The sequence below is a fragment of the Cebus imitator genome, unplaced genomic scaffold (assembly GCF_001604975.1).
Source record: "Cebus imitator isolate Cc_AM_T3 unplaced genomic scaffold, Cebus_imitator-1.0 Scaffold35, whole genome shotgun sequence".
NCBI classification, from domain to species: Eukaryota; Metazoa; Chordata; class Mammalia; order Primates; family Cebidae; genus Cebus; species Cebus imitator.
In genome coordinates, this window is record NW_016107350.1 from 8,176,976 (window position 1) to 8,195,226 (window position 18,251).

General features: G+C 44.2%; 1 protein-coding gene across 1 annotated transcript in view; it reads right to left on the reverse strand.

Annotated features, from left to right (window-relative positions):
* Positions 1–2,489: 2,489 nt before the first annotated feature.
* The window catches only part of FBXL7 (F-box and leucine rich repeat protein 7), a 419,633-nt gene continuing 403,871 nt past the window's right edge, over positions 2,490–18,251 (reverse strand). Inside the window, exons 3-4 of the mRNA XM_017524664.2 lie at positions 14,110–14,721; positions 2,490–5,812 (exon numbers count right to left, since the gene is read on the reverse strand). Coding sequence (XP_017380153.1) covers positions 5,076–5,812; positions 14,110–14,721 — 1,349 coding nt within the window. The 3' untranslated portion in view covers positions 2,490–5,075. The remainder of the gene's footprint in view (positions 5,813–14,109; positions 14,722–18,251) is intronic.

Genomic DNA, 18,251 nt, shown 5'->3' on the forward strand with positions numbered 1-18,251 from the left:
ATTTAGGTCAAGAATTTAAAAAATGACCCTTTAAGGCTTCCTATGACACCTGGATGATGCTGATTGCTTGTACTTGAGCAATAATGTAGAGATCGAAGGCTGCCTTCCTGGGTAGTCTATGTGATCAGCATCTGAGATGCGGACACTTCCTGGGACAGCTCTGCAGGAGATGCCGAAACTGTTCTGTTGACAGGCAAGGATTGTGCCTTGCCCAGTTCCTAAATGGAGATGTTTTTGCATCCTGTGTGTTTTAAAATGCAGACTGATCTACTAACTTGAGAGGGTAAAAAGGATCCTACAAGATGGACCTGTGGCTTTAGGAGATAATGATGCTTTCAAAGAAAGAAGGAGGAATGACCATATCCTAGTTGACTCTTGGATGCAGTGCCCCCAGTCCAAGTGTCTGTGAGAATGTTTCTTTTTGTGTGTGTGATGGAGTTTCGCTCATTACCCAGGCTGGAGTGCAATGGGGCAATCTCGGCTCACTGCAACCTCTGCCTCCTGGGTTCAAGCAATTCTCCTGCCTCAGCCTCCTAAGTAGCTGGAATTACAGGCGCATGCCACCACGTCCAGCTAATATTTTATATTTTTAGTAGAGACGGGATTTCACTATGTTGGCCAGGCTGGTCTCAAACTCTTGACCGCAGGTGATCCACCCGCCTTGGCCTCCCAAAGTGCTGGGATTACAGGCATGAGCCTCCACACCCAGGCAGAGAGTATTTCTTATTTTGGGTAAATGATTTTTGCCCACCTAGTGGTCATCTGAATGAGGCTTGCCCGAGTTGCTCTTTTGCAAAGTGGAGCTGTGTTTAGGCAAGTATTGGTGACAGCATGGACATCTACTGTGGACAAATAACAATGGGCACTCCTCCAACCCCCACACCCCTCTCCACTGCAGAAGGACAGCTTCCGGTGTGTAGGTCAAAAAGCAAAAAAGCAAGAGAAAAACTAAATTTGTGTCACAGATTTTCTGTGTGAACATTCTCACTGCAACATTTACCTAGTCTTTCTATATTAGTTCTCCCTGTTTCATTGTCTATTCAGCATTTCTTCCAATTAGCTTCTCTCTAAACTAATCATGATTGCCAGCTATTGAACAAATGCACTACTTTTGGTGACTTCCTTGTGATAATTTAGACACAGTAAGCACTTTTATTTTATTACTTTTTCCCCTGATAAATATTCAATCATCTTTCATTCCATTTTGCATACTCTAGATATCAAACTTCCTGAAAACTTTTTTCTAATTAAGTCTGAATAAATGTCAGCTTAAGAAACCACGAACCTCAAGGGTGAATGCATTTTACTTACTTGTACACTTATTCCAGGATCTTGACAAGAACTGCATGTGGCATCCTCAAATTAATGTTGCAAGGCATTTAAGGATCCTATCGGTTTATGTGAGAGCAGTTTAAGCAGCTAACGTAGAATGGGAAGAAGATCAAAGACAAATACATTTAAAATTAATATCTCTTAACACCTCTTTGCTTGCTAAGGAGGAAGTTCCCCATTCATCTATCAGCACTTGCTTTTTGCCATATTGATTTCTCAGATGGAAAGGTTTGGGTGGGGAGGAAGGGATTTGACATTTCACTTTTTCCAACTGTCTTAGGCTTCCATCTTCTCCTTCCAGGCTCCATTAGGATGGTGCAAAAGTAACTGCAATTTTGCCAGTAGAAGTAATAGTACTCCAAGACACTTAAAAAAATTAAAACAAGGAAGGCTCAGCATAATTTTGATGTTTCCTCCAATGTTTGTAACCAGTGCCAAGGTAAACATATTCAGGTCCTTAGTCCTTCATAATTCTGAAATCCAGAAAGCTCTGAAAAACATAAAAGCTTTTTTGTTATGTATGGTATAAATTAATTTGCTGACAAAACCGGACCTCAACTGATGCAAGGCTATTTATAGTCGGTAATAATCTCATGTTGTGTGACTATTCAGATATGTTGCTGCAGAAATATTAGTATGTCTGGTTCAGGGTCCCAGTCTCTGACATAGTTATTACAAGACCCACCATAGATAAATTTTTATTTTCGGAGACAGTCTTGGTCTGTTGCCCAGGCTGGAGTGCAATGATAAGATCTTGGCTCACTGCAACCTCCACCTCCCAGATTCGAGTGATTCTCCTGCCTCAGCCTCCCGAGTAGCGGGAACTACAGGTGTGTGCCACCATGCCTGGCTAATGTTTGTTTAACAAAATATGGAGAATTATGAATTCTAAAATACATCTGGCACAGGGTTTGGGTTAAGAAATTGAGGACTTGAACTGTACTGCGAAGGTAATAGTTTTTCACTTACCTGCCAATTTTAAGCCAAAATCATTGGTCCAAAGGAAATGAGAAAACCATGGGTATATCTTCAAGCAGGCAACCGTGGCAGTGACCTGCCTTGCTCTGTCCTTCAAAGAATGTTTTCTGCATGCTTTTGAGTGTCCCCAACCAAACAGCACTCTCCTCTGGCAAGGTTATTAAAAATGAAGCTGAGGCTGATTACGAACATATTGCTTTATTTCTTGGTGGTAGTAAATTAAGGCTTTCTAGATTCATACAGCACGCAGTGATTTGAACATTAGAATTAAAAAAAAAATGAGCATTCAATTTAGCAGAACCAGGAAGGAAGCAATGTTTTAAAACAGAGAAATTTCCTAGTGAGGCCTTTGGTTTGGTCTCTAAAAGTCTGCTGAGCTGTTTCCCTGGTAACCTCCATCATAGATTCCCACCCCAAGGGAGAACGGAACAGATAAAGAGGAGATGGAAGAAAGGAGAAACTGGCAAGACGGTATGTGCTGGGCAATCAGTGTGAACAGTGGCTTTGTCTTATGCTTGGAAGACAGTTTAGGTGATGTGGTCAGGGATTCATTATCTGAATCTCCCTGCTCATTCTCAGAGTAGTAAACCAGCTCACTCTGGGGCCAAGGATTAGGGACAATCCTTTGTGACACCCAAATCCTGAAACTTCAAATAGGGTCACAAGTAATAGAGCTGAAGAATGCTACCTTCAACTCCTTTCATGATTCTAAACCCGGTGGCCATCACCTGTCCTAGATAAACAATTCATGTCCCCACGGCACAGAGCCTTGATTGCTCATGTAAGTTGATGATGTCGATTGATGTGAGGCCATGTTTCACATGATGTATGAAAGAAACCTCCTGGGCAGATGCCACCTCATCATCTCTCCTTATCCACAGAAGACGACAGTACGCACAGGAGCCTACAGTGTGAGTGCAGTTGTCAAGGGTGTCTGCGTTTGATGAATTCACCGTAATTGGCTTGGAGATGCAGAGGTTCTGTGTTTGGATAATGGGCACTTTGAGAAGGAAATAAATGAGGTGTTTCAACAGTAGGGAAGGCAGGGCTTGGCTAGAGAATAATTTGGGAAAGGTCATGTGTTTATTAATAAAAGACAAGTGAATTTCACGAAAACGAGCAATGGAATTTCTTCTGCCTATCTGACTTCACACAAATGAGGCTAGCATATAGATGTCTATCCAAATATGATCATTTAAAATTTCATCCATTTAAAATCCGTATCTTGTAATGATTTTAGTGTTCCATTCTAAGGGTCTGGTTGGTGGACCAGAGTCTAAGTCATCTCAATGTGTTCCCTCTTCCACTCATCTGACATTTTTGAGTGAACAGAATTGAAACACCTGGAAGTCTGCTTTGCATTCTCTGATGGAAAACATGCAGACAGCCACGAAGGAGGCATACAAGGTGGCAATCTGCACAATTAAACACTTACAAACGTAACCCCAATAGGCTTCATGTGATGAAGTCTGGGTGCATAAAGAAATAAATAGATGAGAAGAGGCCAAATGCAATCTGAATGGCAAAAACTCGAGGCATCTGTCTCTGCCAGCTGTAGGGCAGATGTGCCTGATGCATGCCAGGTGTGCAAGGAGAGGGATTAGAAAAACTTTTGAGGACATGGGTTCCCTTGGGTCTTGCTTGTTAACTAAAAATTGTGAGGATCTTTCCTCCAATTTGAAAACACTGAAAAAAAGCAACTGATGGTGGGATCTGGGCTTTGCTGCGATTAGGCATGCTGGTGCCTCGCTAACATGCTGTGGATGGGGGAATACTGAAAGCATTTGTGCAAGGAAACAACAGCATCCAGCCTGGCAAAAGAGGATGTGAGGAGGTGGGAGGGGAAACTCACACTGAAACACACAGGCAAGTGGGCGATTTGCAGCCAAAGGACATAAAGGGCCCCTTGTGCACTGATGCTGTCACTGCACAATCTCCTGAAATCACGACCACAGAAATCCATTCTCCTGGAAGAGGGAGATGCTTGGGAGCTCTATGCCAAGGTGTGTCTGTGTATGGTATCTCTGTTCCTTCAATGCTAAAGTGGACATGAAGCTAATCTTTGAGCTGTATGACCTCTGATTCAGTGCTGGAAGCTGCAGCCCAGAGCAGTGAAGTGCTTTGGCCAAGGTCACAGTCATTGGCAGAGCTAGTCATTGGCAGAGCTGGGGAAGAATGCATGTCTTCCCCCAGCTGTTTGCTGTAATAAATTTTTTAAGAAGGCCTGAAAAGTATTTTGCCTATGCAAAGTGCTATGATACTGAGTTGACCAGAAAGTGCATGGGTGTGGGGTTGAAGAGGGTGACTTAGGTCAATGAAGCAGTTTAGAGAGGAGTCTGGAGAGCTTTGTGATCCTGATGACAGGTCCTTGCTGCTGCTCTGGGAACGGAGGATGTGGCCTTAGTGGGGGGTGTGGAACTGTGAGGATGTGACCTGTGTGGGAGAGAAAGATGGCCTTGGGGGCCTGACGGGGACAGAGTAAGCGCCTTGCTCAAGGCACTGCGATCAGCCTGCTGAAATACATCTTTTGTGAGAAGAGAAACTGCCTACAAATGACCCTGCCAAAATGCCTGTTTGCCTTGCTTTGTTTCTTTAACCTCGCTGCCCATGAGAAATGAGAAAAAAAATAAAGGCCGGATTCCCAATAACCTTCCTGGAAGAAAGAGCTGTTATGAGTGGGTGTCGATGCTTACATACGCTGCTTTAAAAAAACATCCCCTTTGTTCAGGTTTGTGTGAAAACAACGCCGGATGAACTCTGTCCCTTCAGAAGAAAGCCGGGTTGGTGTGCTCGATGACGCAGCGCTTGCAGTGGCGTTTGACGAAGCGCAGGGCCTCCACGGAGACCTCGCAGTCCTGGACATTCAGCGTCTGGAGGTCGAAGCAGTTGGCGGCCACGATCTGCAAGCCCTGGCCGGTGATGCTCTCGCAGGACTTGAGGCTGAGCCGCTTGAGGTTGAAGCAGTTCAGGGCCAGGCACTCCAGGCCGGTGTCGGATACCAAAGGGCATTTGCCGATATCCAGGGACTTGAGTTTGGTGCAGTTCTTGGCGAGGTACTCCACGCCGTGGTCCGTGATGCCCTCGCAGCCCCTCGCGTTGAGGTAGCGCAGCTTGCTGCAGTACTTGGCCACGTAGCGGATGCCCACGTCGGTGACCCGACCGCAGTGCGCGATGCTCAGGTACCTCAGGCGGGACTCCAGCTTGGCGATCTCCCGCAGGCCGAAGTCGCTGACGAAGCGGCAGTCGCTGACGCTCAGCTCCTTGATGGAGGCGCAGTAGATGACCAGGTAGCGCAGGCCCTCGTCGGTCAGGCGGACGCAGCGGCGCAGGTACAGGTGGGTGAGCTGCGTGCAGTGCGCCGCGATGGTGTGCAGGCCTTCGTCCTCCAGCACGAAGCAGTCCGTCATGTCCAGGTAGCGGATGGAAATCTGTTTGCCATGCAAGGGGGACAGTTTAATGGAGGCCTCCCGGGTCAAGCTGATGCAGGTCACTTTGGAGCACCCTGCACAAAGAGACAGAACACAGGCTCAGAGCAACCTGCGAGCAGCAGCAGAGGCTCGCCCGGAGATGCCCTGGGGGATTCCTGCCTCTCGCCCCAGTCCGGGTCTGAGGCTGACCTTACCCCTTTGCGGAGTAGAAAAGTTCCTTTTTAAAGGTTCCTTTCTTGTTAAAGAATACGCGTTTTAATAGCATTGTTAAGCCCTGTCCTATGTAGCTGTTAGATATGCTATGCTTACAGGCATGTAGTACATTCTATGACCTTGTACTTTAACCAAGATATCTGGGCTGAACGTGCTCACAGGCATGTCCCGGCTCTCCATTGCTTTCATGTTTAAAAAAGTTTTAAGTTGTTAGCGAATAGGGTTTTAGCTTAGATTGTGAGGTTTGGCTCCAGCTAACTGAGATCAGGCACAGCAGCAAGGATGACCCCAAATGTGTCAGGAATAAATTTGTGTATTTTCCTTTGTTCATTGTACTCTCATGGCAAGATGGCTAGTGAGAGTACCCTTCCTGCAGTCCAGGAAGTAAAAACTGCGTTGCTGAAAGAACCTTTGTCTCAGTGCTAAGTTTTCTATGCGGCACCGAGCATCTATTTCCAATACTTTTGCTGTCTTGGTCTCTATAGAGAAGAAAAGCAAAAATGGGTTCCCCATTTTTATTTTATTTATTTATTTTTTTGAGACAGAGTCTTGTTCCGTCGCTAGGCGCCAGGCTGGAGTGCAGTGGTGCGATCTTGGCTCACTGCAACCTCTGCCTCCCGGGTTCAAGCAATTCTCCTGCCTCAGCCTCCCAAGTAGCTGGGACGACAGGTGCATGCCACCATGTCCAGCTAATTTTTGTATTTTAGTACAGACGTGGTTTCACCTTGTTGGCCAGGATGGTCACGATCTCTTGACCTCGTGATCTGCCCGACTCGGCCTCCCAAAATGCTGGGATTACAGGCTTGAGCTACTGTGCCCGGCCATTTATCTGATTATTTAACTACCTGGGCTTAAGGGGATTGGATCAGAGAGACTATGGTTGCAATTCCTGATCCATCCCTACTTGCCTGACATTTAGCAAATCAATCCTTCTGAGTATTTCCTTTGTGTGAAAACAGGGACCATGCCATTCCCTGGGAGGCAGCTGGGATGGAGAAATGAAAGAATGTGCGTCAATATCTTGCCTTGGCCCTGGAAAGTTCCAGGAGCTCAGTAAATGTCAGTTCTTGACCTGCCATGGTTTGGAAGCTCCCTGGTCCGAAGTGAGATATGAATGACAAAGCTTGGGCATGACCTTGGTATGGCAGAAAGAGCACTGGGTTGGGAGTCACACCTGGTTCAGGCAGGAGGTTTCACGTTGCTGCTTCTCAGAACTGTCCTCTATGCAATGGGAATGAATAGGTGATAAGCCGACACTTCAGATTTAATGAGGATGCAATGACAGAACAGATATGCATGTGCTGTGAAAACTCTATGGGAAATGAATATATTAGTCTAGCAGGATGACCTGTCAATTAAACAGATCTTCTGAGCCAATTCAACCCTTTTTAGCTGAGGAAGTACAACTATGTTGTCTGGATTATTGCTGTAGCCCTTGAACTAGACTCCCTTCCCTACCCTTAGCTCCTACAGTCAATTCTCCTCACCTCTATCTGGCAGAGGCATCCTGGAAGACGGAATTCGAAGCATGCCCCTATGCAAAGCCTCGGGATGGCGCCCGTTCACTCCAAGTTTAAAATCCAGAGTCTAACAGGGCTCCCAAGGTTCTGCACCCCAGGGCTCTCTGATGACGTCATTCCTCCAACCCTACTGGCCTGCTTGCCATCACCCAGACACAGCAAATGCTCTCCACCCTCCGAGCACTGGAAAGTCTTCCCTTAGTCCTCCCCACTTTCCTAGATCTCAGAGCCAATCTCAGTTTATTGAAAAATTTGTCCCCAACCACGCTTATATAAACTAGCATCCCCTGCCTTCCTCCCCTTTATTTTCCGGAGTCTTTATCCCTAGATGGCATTATATATTTATTTGTTCACTTATTTACTTGCTGTCTCCTCAGTCTGGAATGTTAAGTTCTGAGAAAAGGGACTTGGGGCTGTTCACTGCTGTCTCTTTCATTCCTTGTTCACAGCTGGTGCTAAATATCTGTTGAATGAATGAATGAGTGGTTTATAGAGGGAAGAGAGTCTTCTATAAGAGGACCAGATGAGATCACCCAACTGCCAACATTTAAGTGTCTTCAGGACGTTGACCTTGGCTGAAGTATTCCTACATTGAGAAACAGTTGTCTGTTTTATAGGTAATGACAATGTCTTTTATTTGTGTTGAACCATGGAGTTTACAAAGGGCTTTTATAAAGATTTTCTTACCTGATTGTTAGAACAATATTAATTCTCAGGAAAGTGTCTTTAGATGCCTCTCTAAACATCATCTCTAATCTCCTAAAAATATATGTGTGCATAAATTTTGTATGTACATACTATACATTAAAATTTACATTTTTATATATAACACATGGAACACTCATTTCATTGGATATTTAAGTTCTCTATATATTACTTTATAAAAACAGGTACAGTATATTTATAGTATATTAATATAAATAATATCTATAGTCTGTACACATTAGGGTGGTGCAAAAGTAACTGCGGTTTTTACAATTAAAATGGCAAAAACTGGCTGGGTATAGTGGCTCATGCCTGTAACAGCAACACTTTGGGAGGCCCAGGTGGGTGGATCGCTTGAGCCCAGGAGTTTGAGACCAGCCTGGGCAACATGGCAAAATCCTGTCTCTACTAAAAATACAAAAATTAGCCAGGCATGGTGGCGCACGCCTGTAATCCCAGCTATTTGGGAGGCTGAGGCATGAGAATCACTTGAACTTGGTAGGCGGAGGTTGCAGTGAGCCAAGATCGCATCACTGCACTCCAGCCTGGGTGACACAGCAAGACTTGATCTCAAAATAAATATATGAATAAATAAAATTAAAAGACAAAAACCATGACTACTTTTGCACCAACCTAATATTTTATAAATAAATGTATATTAATATATATTCCCTTCTACTACGAGGCTATATATGCATTTTTCATTTTCTCTGCTCGTCTCAAATCTCCTGGGCAGTTCTACAGCCAGGTGCCTCATTTCAGACACTCTGCACCTTGGCTGTTTCACAAATATCCAAGGCTTCCCAGCAGCCTCACAGTAGTGCTAGGGAGGACCTTCCTTCCACCTCCTGTAGGATGCCTGGGAAACTCTTATACACTCAGGTCCTGGGAATAATGAGGTTCAAAGGCCATGTTCTACTAAGTCAAAGAATTTCAGGAAGGAGTGAACCACACTCCAACTATGGAGAACAAAAACGCAGCTTGTCAGAGGCAGGTCACACTGTTCCAGTGGGCTTTGTGGTTTTGCAAAAGGTGGTTAGTTCCTTCTAGCGTTGAATCTTCCCTTGGTTTTGAGTTTGTTTCTTGAGGCTGACTGCAATCCTGCTGGCACTGAATTTGCATGTCTATGGTAGTGATTGGCCATCTGTGATGCCTATAGAGACCCATTTTTGAAGATCATATGATAACCTTCGCTCTTAAACTCTTAGTTCTAGTTTCCTTTCTTAAAAAAATAGCAAAATCTGCTGCACTCCCGAAAAAATAATATATTTGGTCCAGGAAAAATGCATACCTTGCTTTTGAAACTGAATTCCAAATTTAATGAAATACTTGTTTAGTTCAGGTTTCGTAAAGAGACTATTTTATAGAACTGTGTTATTTTAGATCAATAATTTCAGCTTTTAGGTTTTACCCAAACTCTTACAGATTTGCCAGTTTGGGTTGAAAAGAAAGTAAACTGGTTCATGGCTCAGTAGGTATTATTTATGACTCACAAATTCATTCATTATAGACATGGAGAGGACCTTAGATATCATCCAAAATAAACATCATTTTTTAAAGATGAAGCATCACAGGCTCAGTGAGATTATATGACTTGTACACCCAGACTACAGATAAGTTTCTAGACTACTCATTCCAAGGCTTCAATTTAGAAAGGGAGGTAAGAAATGACTGTGATGTATCACAGAGTTGATACATTACACAAGAGATATACTGTAGAAAATGAAGTGAACCTTCAGACACCAGGGACCCAGAGGTCTTCGGAAACCTGGAAGCCACCACAGTATGATGTCTGAAGGGATCCTTGAAAGAGAGAAATAATTTGGATGCATAGATGTGGAGTGAAAAACAATGTGTATATGAATTAATAGATATGAAGCCCAGGTAGTAAGATAATAGATAAATTCCAGAGAAAGGAAAGCAAGGGGGAAGTCCATAGGAGGGTTGGGGTGACATGGGGTGAAATTCAGGGTGTCTGAAAGGATTTAATCAAAACCAAGGCAAGGGTGGTCTGTTGGGGCCTGTTTTCACATCTAGGGCAGCGTATACACAACATAGGCTGAACAAATCTGTGGGGTTTCTTCAATTAATTCCATATTTCATTCAGCTTTCACAAATATGCTCTTTATTACTACTTCCTCTCATTACTGGGGTGATAGCTCTACCTCTTCTGGGGTGTCAGATGGTTATGTCAATGAAGAACAACTACTGACTTCCAGGCAGGTTAATAACAAGGACAATACAACCATGACAACGGCAGCTGTGATTCAGAGTGCCTACCTCATGGTTCTCATCAGAGCACGTGTTTAAGAGCTTAACTCTTAACTCAGTTAATCCTCCCAACCATCTCATTTTTACCGATGAGGAATTTTTAACGATTGCACTACAGCTTCCTAAATGCTTGCTTAGGGTGTTAGCAAAAGGGAACTTTAAACCTTTTAGAGGCCAAAATGACCCTTTAAAGCTTTGACACTTCTGTTCACTGAATTACCATGTCGTAAAGTACAAAAATAAAATATGACATATTTCTGTCCTTATAAAGCTCAAATCTTATCATGAGTTGAGAGAAACGAATCTGGAAATAAACAAACACCCAATTGCAAGCACATCAATGCTCTAGCTTTCTGTGCTCAAAAGGCAGACACCCAGAAACAACCCTTAGCTCACTTGGGGCGAGGAAGGGAAGGCTACATTCAGGCGGATGCTTGACTGGAACTTAAACAAGGAAAAGACTGTTCAGAGAGTTCTCGAGGAGGGGCAGTGGGCAGAGAGGAAGAGGCACATAAGCCAGAGAGGCATGCATACATCACTGCATGCACAGACAGCATGTGTTTGGGGACATGCGGATCAGATGGTTCTTCAGAAGGGGACATTGAGTGTATGCAGGAAAGGGATGAGATTTGGACCTAAGAAGAGTGTCTTATGAAGGCTCTTAGGTGCTCTATGGAGGAACTTGAATTTTTCTTGTAGGTCATAGGTAGCAATTATTGGAGACTTCATGCAGGAAAGTGAATGTTTAGACTTGCAGTTTGAAACAACTCCTCTGGAGGCAATGGAGATGGGTATAAGGAGGAATGGTTGGGGACGCCTGCATCCAGGCACACAGAGAGAAACGAACTCAAGGAACTGGGGAATCACAGTCACCTGGACAGGATTCTACTGGGTGGGTAGGATTAGGGGGAGAAACAAGGATGATTCCAGGTCTCCAGTTAAAGAGGTTCCTTCTGAAGGAGCATTATTTTTAACACTTACAACATTGTATATTTTGAAAATTGGTTGAACAAACCTATGGGTTTCCTCAGTTAATTCCAGATTTCATCCACCCTTCACAAATATGTTCTTTATTCCCACTTCCTCCCGTTATTGCAATATATTCATCAATATAGTCCGCTGATGTTTAATGCTACTGTTAATAAAAGGTAATATGTGATAACGATGAAACACTACAGTTGTAGTAATTTTCAGTGACTTTAAAGACAGCTTCTCAGATGAGCATTTTCTGCATTGCTAGGGATGGGATAGGCAGTCTCATCTCCTCTAGGGAAATTAAGCTTTAGACCAGCGATGAGTCTTCCAAAGTCAAGTTTTCTGCCTTGAGAACGTGGCCACTATCAGAGCCCAGCTGTAAAACTAAAGAGAATTAGGCATAATGACATCAGCTTTGGCAGCCCTCTGGCCTCTCTGCATCAACATAACAATTTCCAGATGCCCTCAGAACAGGAAGGCACCCTTAGTAGGTGCTGATGACAAATCCATCTTGATGGCCTCTTGAGTCTTTCAAGTCCATCTGTCTGAAACTTTCTCCCAAATGTGGGATACTGTGTTCTTAACTTGGTGAGCTGCGGATTCCCCTCATTTTTGCCTCTATGTATACAGATCACCGTTGTCATTGGGAGACAAGAGGGGAGGAAACACTAATATATTTGAACCTTCAAAGTAGGCAGGTTGACATACAGGACAGGTATAAAGGCTTAATAATGGTTAGTCAAGGGGCCAGGCGGGTTCACTCAGGCTAGAAGTGCAAGAATTTCCATTCTCAAATAGCAAAAGTGGTTTCTGCATTTCTGGACTTCAAAAGGAACCCCCCCATAAGAAGGTCCTTTTGCAGCCTGTATTAAGTGTGCATGGGAAGCACCTTTAATGAAGATAGGGATTCCAAAAATGAATCATTTTCTAATCTCAGAAAATAAAATAAAATGTTTATAAAATGCTCCAACTCTTACATGTTAAAGAACCCAGTCCTTTGCCATTTTTTTTTAAATGAAGAGGAAACACATCTAGAAAAAGCTGTGAATGTTCCTGAATCACAAAATTTTGAAACTTGTTTCCACCACATCACAACGTTTTCTCTTTCCAGAATTCCTTGGAGGAAAAATGTAAGAAAACCCCTTTGATTTCCTGCTTTTCTATGCCACTGGTTACTCCTGACTAACTGAACATATGGCTACTATGATTTTTGTCTTGAAGCCAGCTGAAGTGGAGGAACAGTGAGTTGCTCTCCAGCAAGGGAAAGAATCTGCAAAAAGTAATGGGCTGTCATCTGAAATGTTTTCAGATGTCGGCTTTTGAAAGAGACAGCAAGCTGAGAGCCGGCTTTTGCTAGGATTTTGTTGGAGGGCATCGCTGGCCTCAGATGCTTGTAAATCCCAGATTCTGTTTATTTGCCCATCATAGTGGTTTTTACTTCTTGATCCCTCCCCCAAACTCCCTGAGGTTGCAGCTCCTGCTGTTGGTTTTTTAAAGTCCCTGATGCATCTTACACATTTCAGCCTCTTGTATGTTCATCTTTCGACTAGGCAGCAAATGAGATAAAGAGGACTGTTAGTCCAGCCAGATCATGTCTGGCGCCTAAGTGTGGGTCTGGGCTTTAATTCTTCCTGCCTGAGAGACGTTTTCAGGCGAAGCTGCCATGCTGGGATTTCCTTCGATTTTTTTTTTTTTCTTTTTTTAAGAGACAGGGTCTCACTCTGTCATCCAGGCTGGAGTGCAGTGGTATGATCATAGTTCACTGCAGCCTGGAACTCCCCGGCTCAAGCAATCCTCCTGCCTCCGCCTCTGCGTGGAATAGCTGGGACCACAGTCGCATACCATTTTGCCTGGCTAATATTTCTAGTTTTTGTGAAGAGAGGGGTCTTGCTTTGTTGCTCAAGCTGGTCTCTCAACTCCTAGCTTCAAGTAATCTTCCCACCTCAGCCTCCCAAAGTGCTGGGATTACAGGCGTGGGCCTCTTCGCCCAACTTCCTTTGATTTTTAAAAGGACTAAGGATGTAATTCAACGGACCATGCCCTTGCACTACGTAATTGAGAATTTTGCTTAAGAAAAGATAGAAGATTAACCCAGAGGTAAGGAGAGTGCAGGTGAGATCTAAGGAGACACTACAAAATGGCAAGTGATATGAGCACAGCCCACAGCTGAGTGTTTCATCACCCACCGTGTGCACCATCCAGTCCATGGTGTGAAGACCCACGAGGTCATTTTTACAGCTTGGACATGGATCCCAGGCTCCAGGGACCAACAGCAAGTGGGCATAAGGGTAGTTTCTGAGCTAACTGTGCTTGAGTTAGCCTTCTGTTTCCCATTTCTCTACAATTCGATACCCTGTTCGCATGATTTATGATTACTCTTAAGTAACAGTGAGAGTTACAAAGAGTAAAGACATTTAAAAGTCACTAACCTCAACTCCCAGGCAAAGCGTGCTAGACTTCCCCTAAGAACTCCCCTATGAAGTGGACATTATTTGATGAAAGGGAAACCTGTGGCCTCCAAGGTCATGATTCCATAGACAGCTTCTCTGCAAAAGCAGCCTCCCTGCTACCCGCCCTTCATCTCTGATGGCTTGCAAGAAAAGGACCCTCTGGTGATGGCATCGTGCCCACTGTTTTAGGATGGTGCACCCGGAGGGCCCTTAGCTGGTAGGCTAGTGTCCGTTTACCTGACACATCCAGGTGCTCCAGGTTGGGGCACAGGGACACCACATCAAAGACGGCCTCGTTGGAGATATTGTAACAGCCTGAGACTTCCAGTCGCCTCAGTTCGGGACAGCACTGGGCGATGGTGTACAGCCCTCGGTCTGTGAGCCGCCTGCAGCCACTGACAGTTACGGTTTCCAGCATGAGACACACGTTGGGGGTGTCCTGGCAGAGTCTGCGGGTCAGCACCTTGAGGGCGCGGTCCACGTTGATGGTCTCGCCCGTCAGGCGGATAGTCCTCCAGAGGCGCGGGTCCCACGCTAGGTTGTACCAGCGGCGGCACACGCGCGCGCAGCGGCACAGCTGGTTGGTGGGCAGGAAGGAGAAGATGTGCACCACGGAGTGGTCCGGGAGCCGGTCGATGCTGGCCTGCTCCTTCTGGGGTCTGGAGGCGAGCCGGATGAGCGGGTGCGTGAGGCGGGTCGGGGGCGGGGAGTGGACCATGGCCACCGTCTCCCCGGTGATGGAGGACGAGGAGGTGGACGAGCCCCTTCCATTCTGAAATCCTGGCAGATTCGGAGGACATATCAGGGCTGGGCTGGGCGTGCTCAGGGTGCGCATGCTCAGGTCGGAATCTGGCAAAGGACAGAGAACAAAGGGTTAAGGGTAACGGCCTCAGCTGGGCCCCAGGGAGGAAGCAAAAGCACCTGTTTCTTTCTTTCTTTTTTAGATCTTGTCGCCCAGGCTGGAGTGCAATGGTGCGATCTCAGCTCACTGCAACCTCTGCCTCCTGGGTTCAAGGGATTCTCTCGCCTCAGCCTACCAAGGAGCTGGAATTAATGGCCCGTCACCACCCCCGGCTAATTGCTTTTTTGTATTTTTAGTAGAGATGGTGGTTTCTCCATGTTGGCCAGGCTGGTCTCGAACTCCTGACCTCAGGTGATCTGCTGTCCTTGGCCTACCAAAATCCTGGGATTACAGGTGTGGGCCACCGCACCCGGCCAGCACAGGTGTCTGTCTTATAGAAAAGATTCATGGGGGCAATATTCTCATTCCGTGGCTGTCCTCCCTGGGACGACTTCTGCCAATGCCATCCCAGAGGACCAAGCACATGCACGTGCCGCCTATTCCAGAAAGTGCCAATCCCCTGTGGTCTACACTAGGAGTGGGCAGACTGCAGTGAACAGGGGCAGATGATAACTACCCAGGCTTTGCAGGCCATGGACTCTGTCTCCCTTGCAATGACAAGCCCTACCACTGCTGTGCAGAAGCTGCCACAAACAATGTGTAAATACAGGAGAGTGGCGTTTTAATAAAATCGAATTTATGAAAGCAGACTAGCTGGACTAGTCCCTGCCCAGACCAGGGAACAAATCCCATGGTTTGCCAACCTCCAGTCTACATGATGAGGAATCAAGGAAAGGGCACAGCTTCAGAGTTTCACTGTTTCTATTCTGGAGAGAAACCTCACATATTAGATACCCAACCTGGTTTACCTCCCTAATTATATTTTGGTTAGATGGATGATCATGTTGCATTTACAAATGAGGAGAGTGAGTTTCAGAAGACAGAAAGACTGGTGAGTTGGCGTAGAGAACACCTTCTGCCTTTGTTCTCACCTCCCCCAGCGTCTGTTCCCCTTTCTGTTGATAACAGGGACCCAGACTGGGGGAGCCAGTGAAACGCCTCTGCTAGACCAGGCATTACACACAGCATTTCCCGTCCTTGTGTAATTGGAAAAATATTTATTTTTTCTTATTAACAACCTCCCCTTTGCATTTGAATACTATGAGCCATATTGCATTCCTTGGAACTAGAAAGATCACTGATAAGGACACAGCAGTTTTAAAATTTGTGAGGGATTAAGAATTCTTTAGAATATTATTTCAAGAAGCATGCTCATTTCCTCTTTTTCTCAATATACACAGGAGGAAGAATTTAGTCTTTCTGTCTAAATACAATTGTATATTATATATTTTGGATATATATAATATCCAATGTATATAACATATATAACATCCAATGTATATAACATATATAAACATATATATGGTATTATTACTATATATATCCAGTGTGTATATATGTATTCAATTCAAAATAATATATATTATATATTTTATATCTACATAATATACATTGGATATTATATTATATACACAATATGCTTAATAATATACATTGGTTATTATATCCAACATATATTGGATATAATAATACATATATATACACTGGATAGATATGGTTATAACACCACATATATGGTTTTATTTAGAAAGAAATGTATTTTCTCTTTTAATGTATTTATATATTTTACACACATACATATACCCACACACATGCAGATGCCCCTCAACTTACTATGGGTTTTTGGGCCATAACCCCATTGTAACTTTAAAATATCCTAGGTTGAAAATGCATTTAAAGCACACAATCTGCCAAACATCATTGTTTATCCTAGCCTAACTTAAATGTGCTCAGAAGGCTTATAACAGCCTACAGTAAAAAAGTCATTTAACACAAAACCTATTTTATAATGAAGTGTTGAATATCTCATGTGACTTAGTGAATACTGTACTGAAAGTGAAAATGGTTACATGGGTACTTGAAGCACAGTTTCTACTGAATGTGTATCACTTTTGTACCATCATAAATTCTGAAAATTATACTTAAGCCATAGTAAAATCAGGAACTGTCTGTATATGTAAGTATCTATATAGAAATACATATGTATCCACATATAGAGAATTTATCTACAAAATACAAATTTCCTCATCTATGAAATAAGTGAGCTGAGAGAAACAATTTCTAAGTCATTTCCAGCTCTAATTATAGTTCTCAAGATTTAAACAAAAGCCCTATGCTTAGGTGCTTCTGCATATTTCACACCCTGGAAATTAACACTCATACCATCTTCTCAAAGAACTTCCAGTAATAACATGCAACACAAAAATCTCTGAGACCTGAAGTCGCCCCCACTTGTAGTTTTCTTACAGATCTCCTTTTGCTGCAATTTTTCTGTTCAGTTACTTCTTTACAACCTAACACTGAGAATGGCTTATGTGTGCCCACACTGTGCTCAGGGAGCATGTTTGAATTATGTGCTGCACCCAATCTCTCATGTTAGCCTCTTGAAATACAAACATCTTTCTTGGGTGGCTGCAAATGCCATCTCATTTAAGAAGTTTTCTTTGTGGCCGGGCATGGTGGCTCATACCTGTAATCTCAGCACTTTGGGAGGCTGAGGTGGGCGGATCATGAGGTCAAGAGATGGAGACCATCCTGGCCAACATGGTGAAACCTCATCTCTACTAAAAGTATAAAAATTAGCTGGGCATGGTGGCGCATGGCTGTAGCCCCAGCTACTCGGGAGGCTGAAGCAGGAGAATTGCTTCAGCCTGGAAGGTAGAGATTGCAGTGAGTCGAGATCGCACCACTGCACTCTAGCCTGACAACAGAGCAAGACACCGTTGCAAAAAAAAAAAAAATTTTTTTTCATGTCTTTGAGATAGGATCCCTTCCCTTGTGAAGTCCCCGCCCTTTATTATACAGACATGGGTGAATTTATCTTCTAATGTGATTGACTGTACTATGTTTTCACATATTGCTAGTTATATTCAAGACATTTGTTGTGCACCTGCTATGTATTTTCCTAATTTTGCATCCCTTCCTGTGTCCCCATATCCTTTGTCATATCCTTTGCAGTTCACTGCAGACAGAGTATATTTCCTCATTCTATCGATGTTGGGCTTTCCACATGCTTTGGCAGAAAATGTCAGAGGAAAGCCATTTGTGCAGCTGGGCTTGACTTCTCAATCTTCTACCATCACAATTAGGAGAACATGCCTCACTAGCCCCTTGCTAAAAGAATAATGAGCTGGGAGCAGTGGCTCATGCCTGTAATCCCAGCACTTTGGGAGGCTGAGGCAGGTGGATCACTTGAGGCCAAGAGTTGGAGACCAGTCTGGCCAGAATGGTGAAAATTGTTCTGCTAAAAATACAAAAATTAGTCAAGGGTGGTGGCACACATCTGTCATCCCAGCTACTCAGGAGGGTGAGGCACATGAATATTTGCTTGAACCCAGGAGGCAGAGGTTGGAGGTTGTAGTGAGCTGAGATTGTGCCACTGCACTCCAGCCTGGGTGACAGAGTGAGACTACCGTCA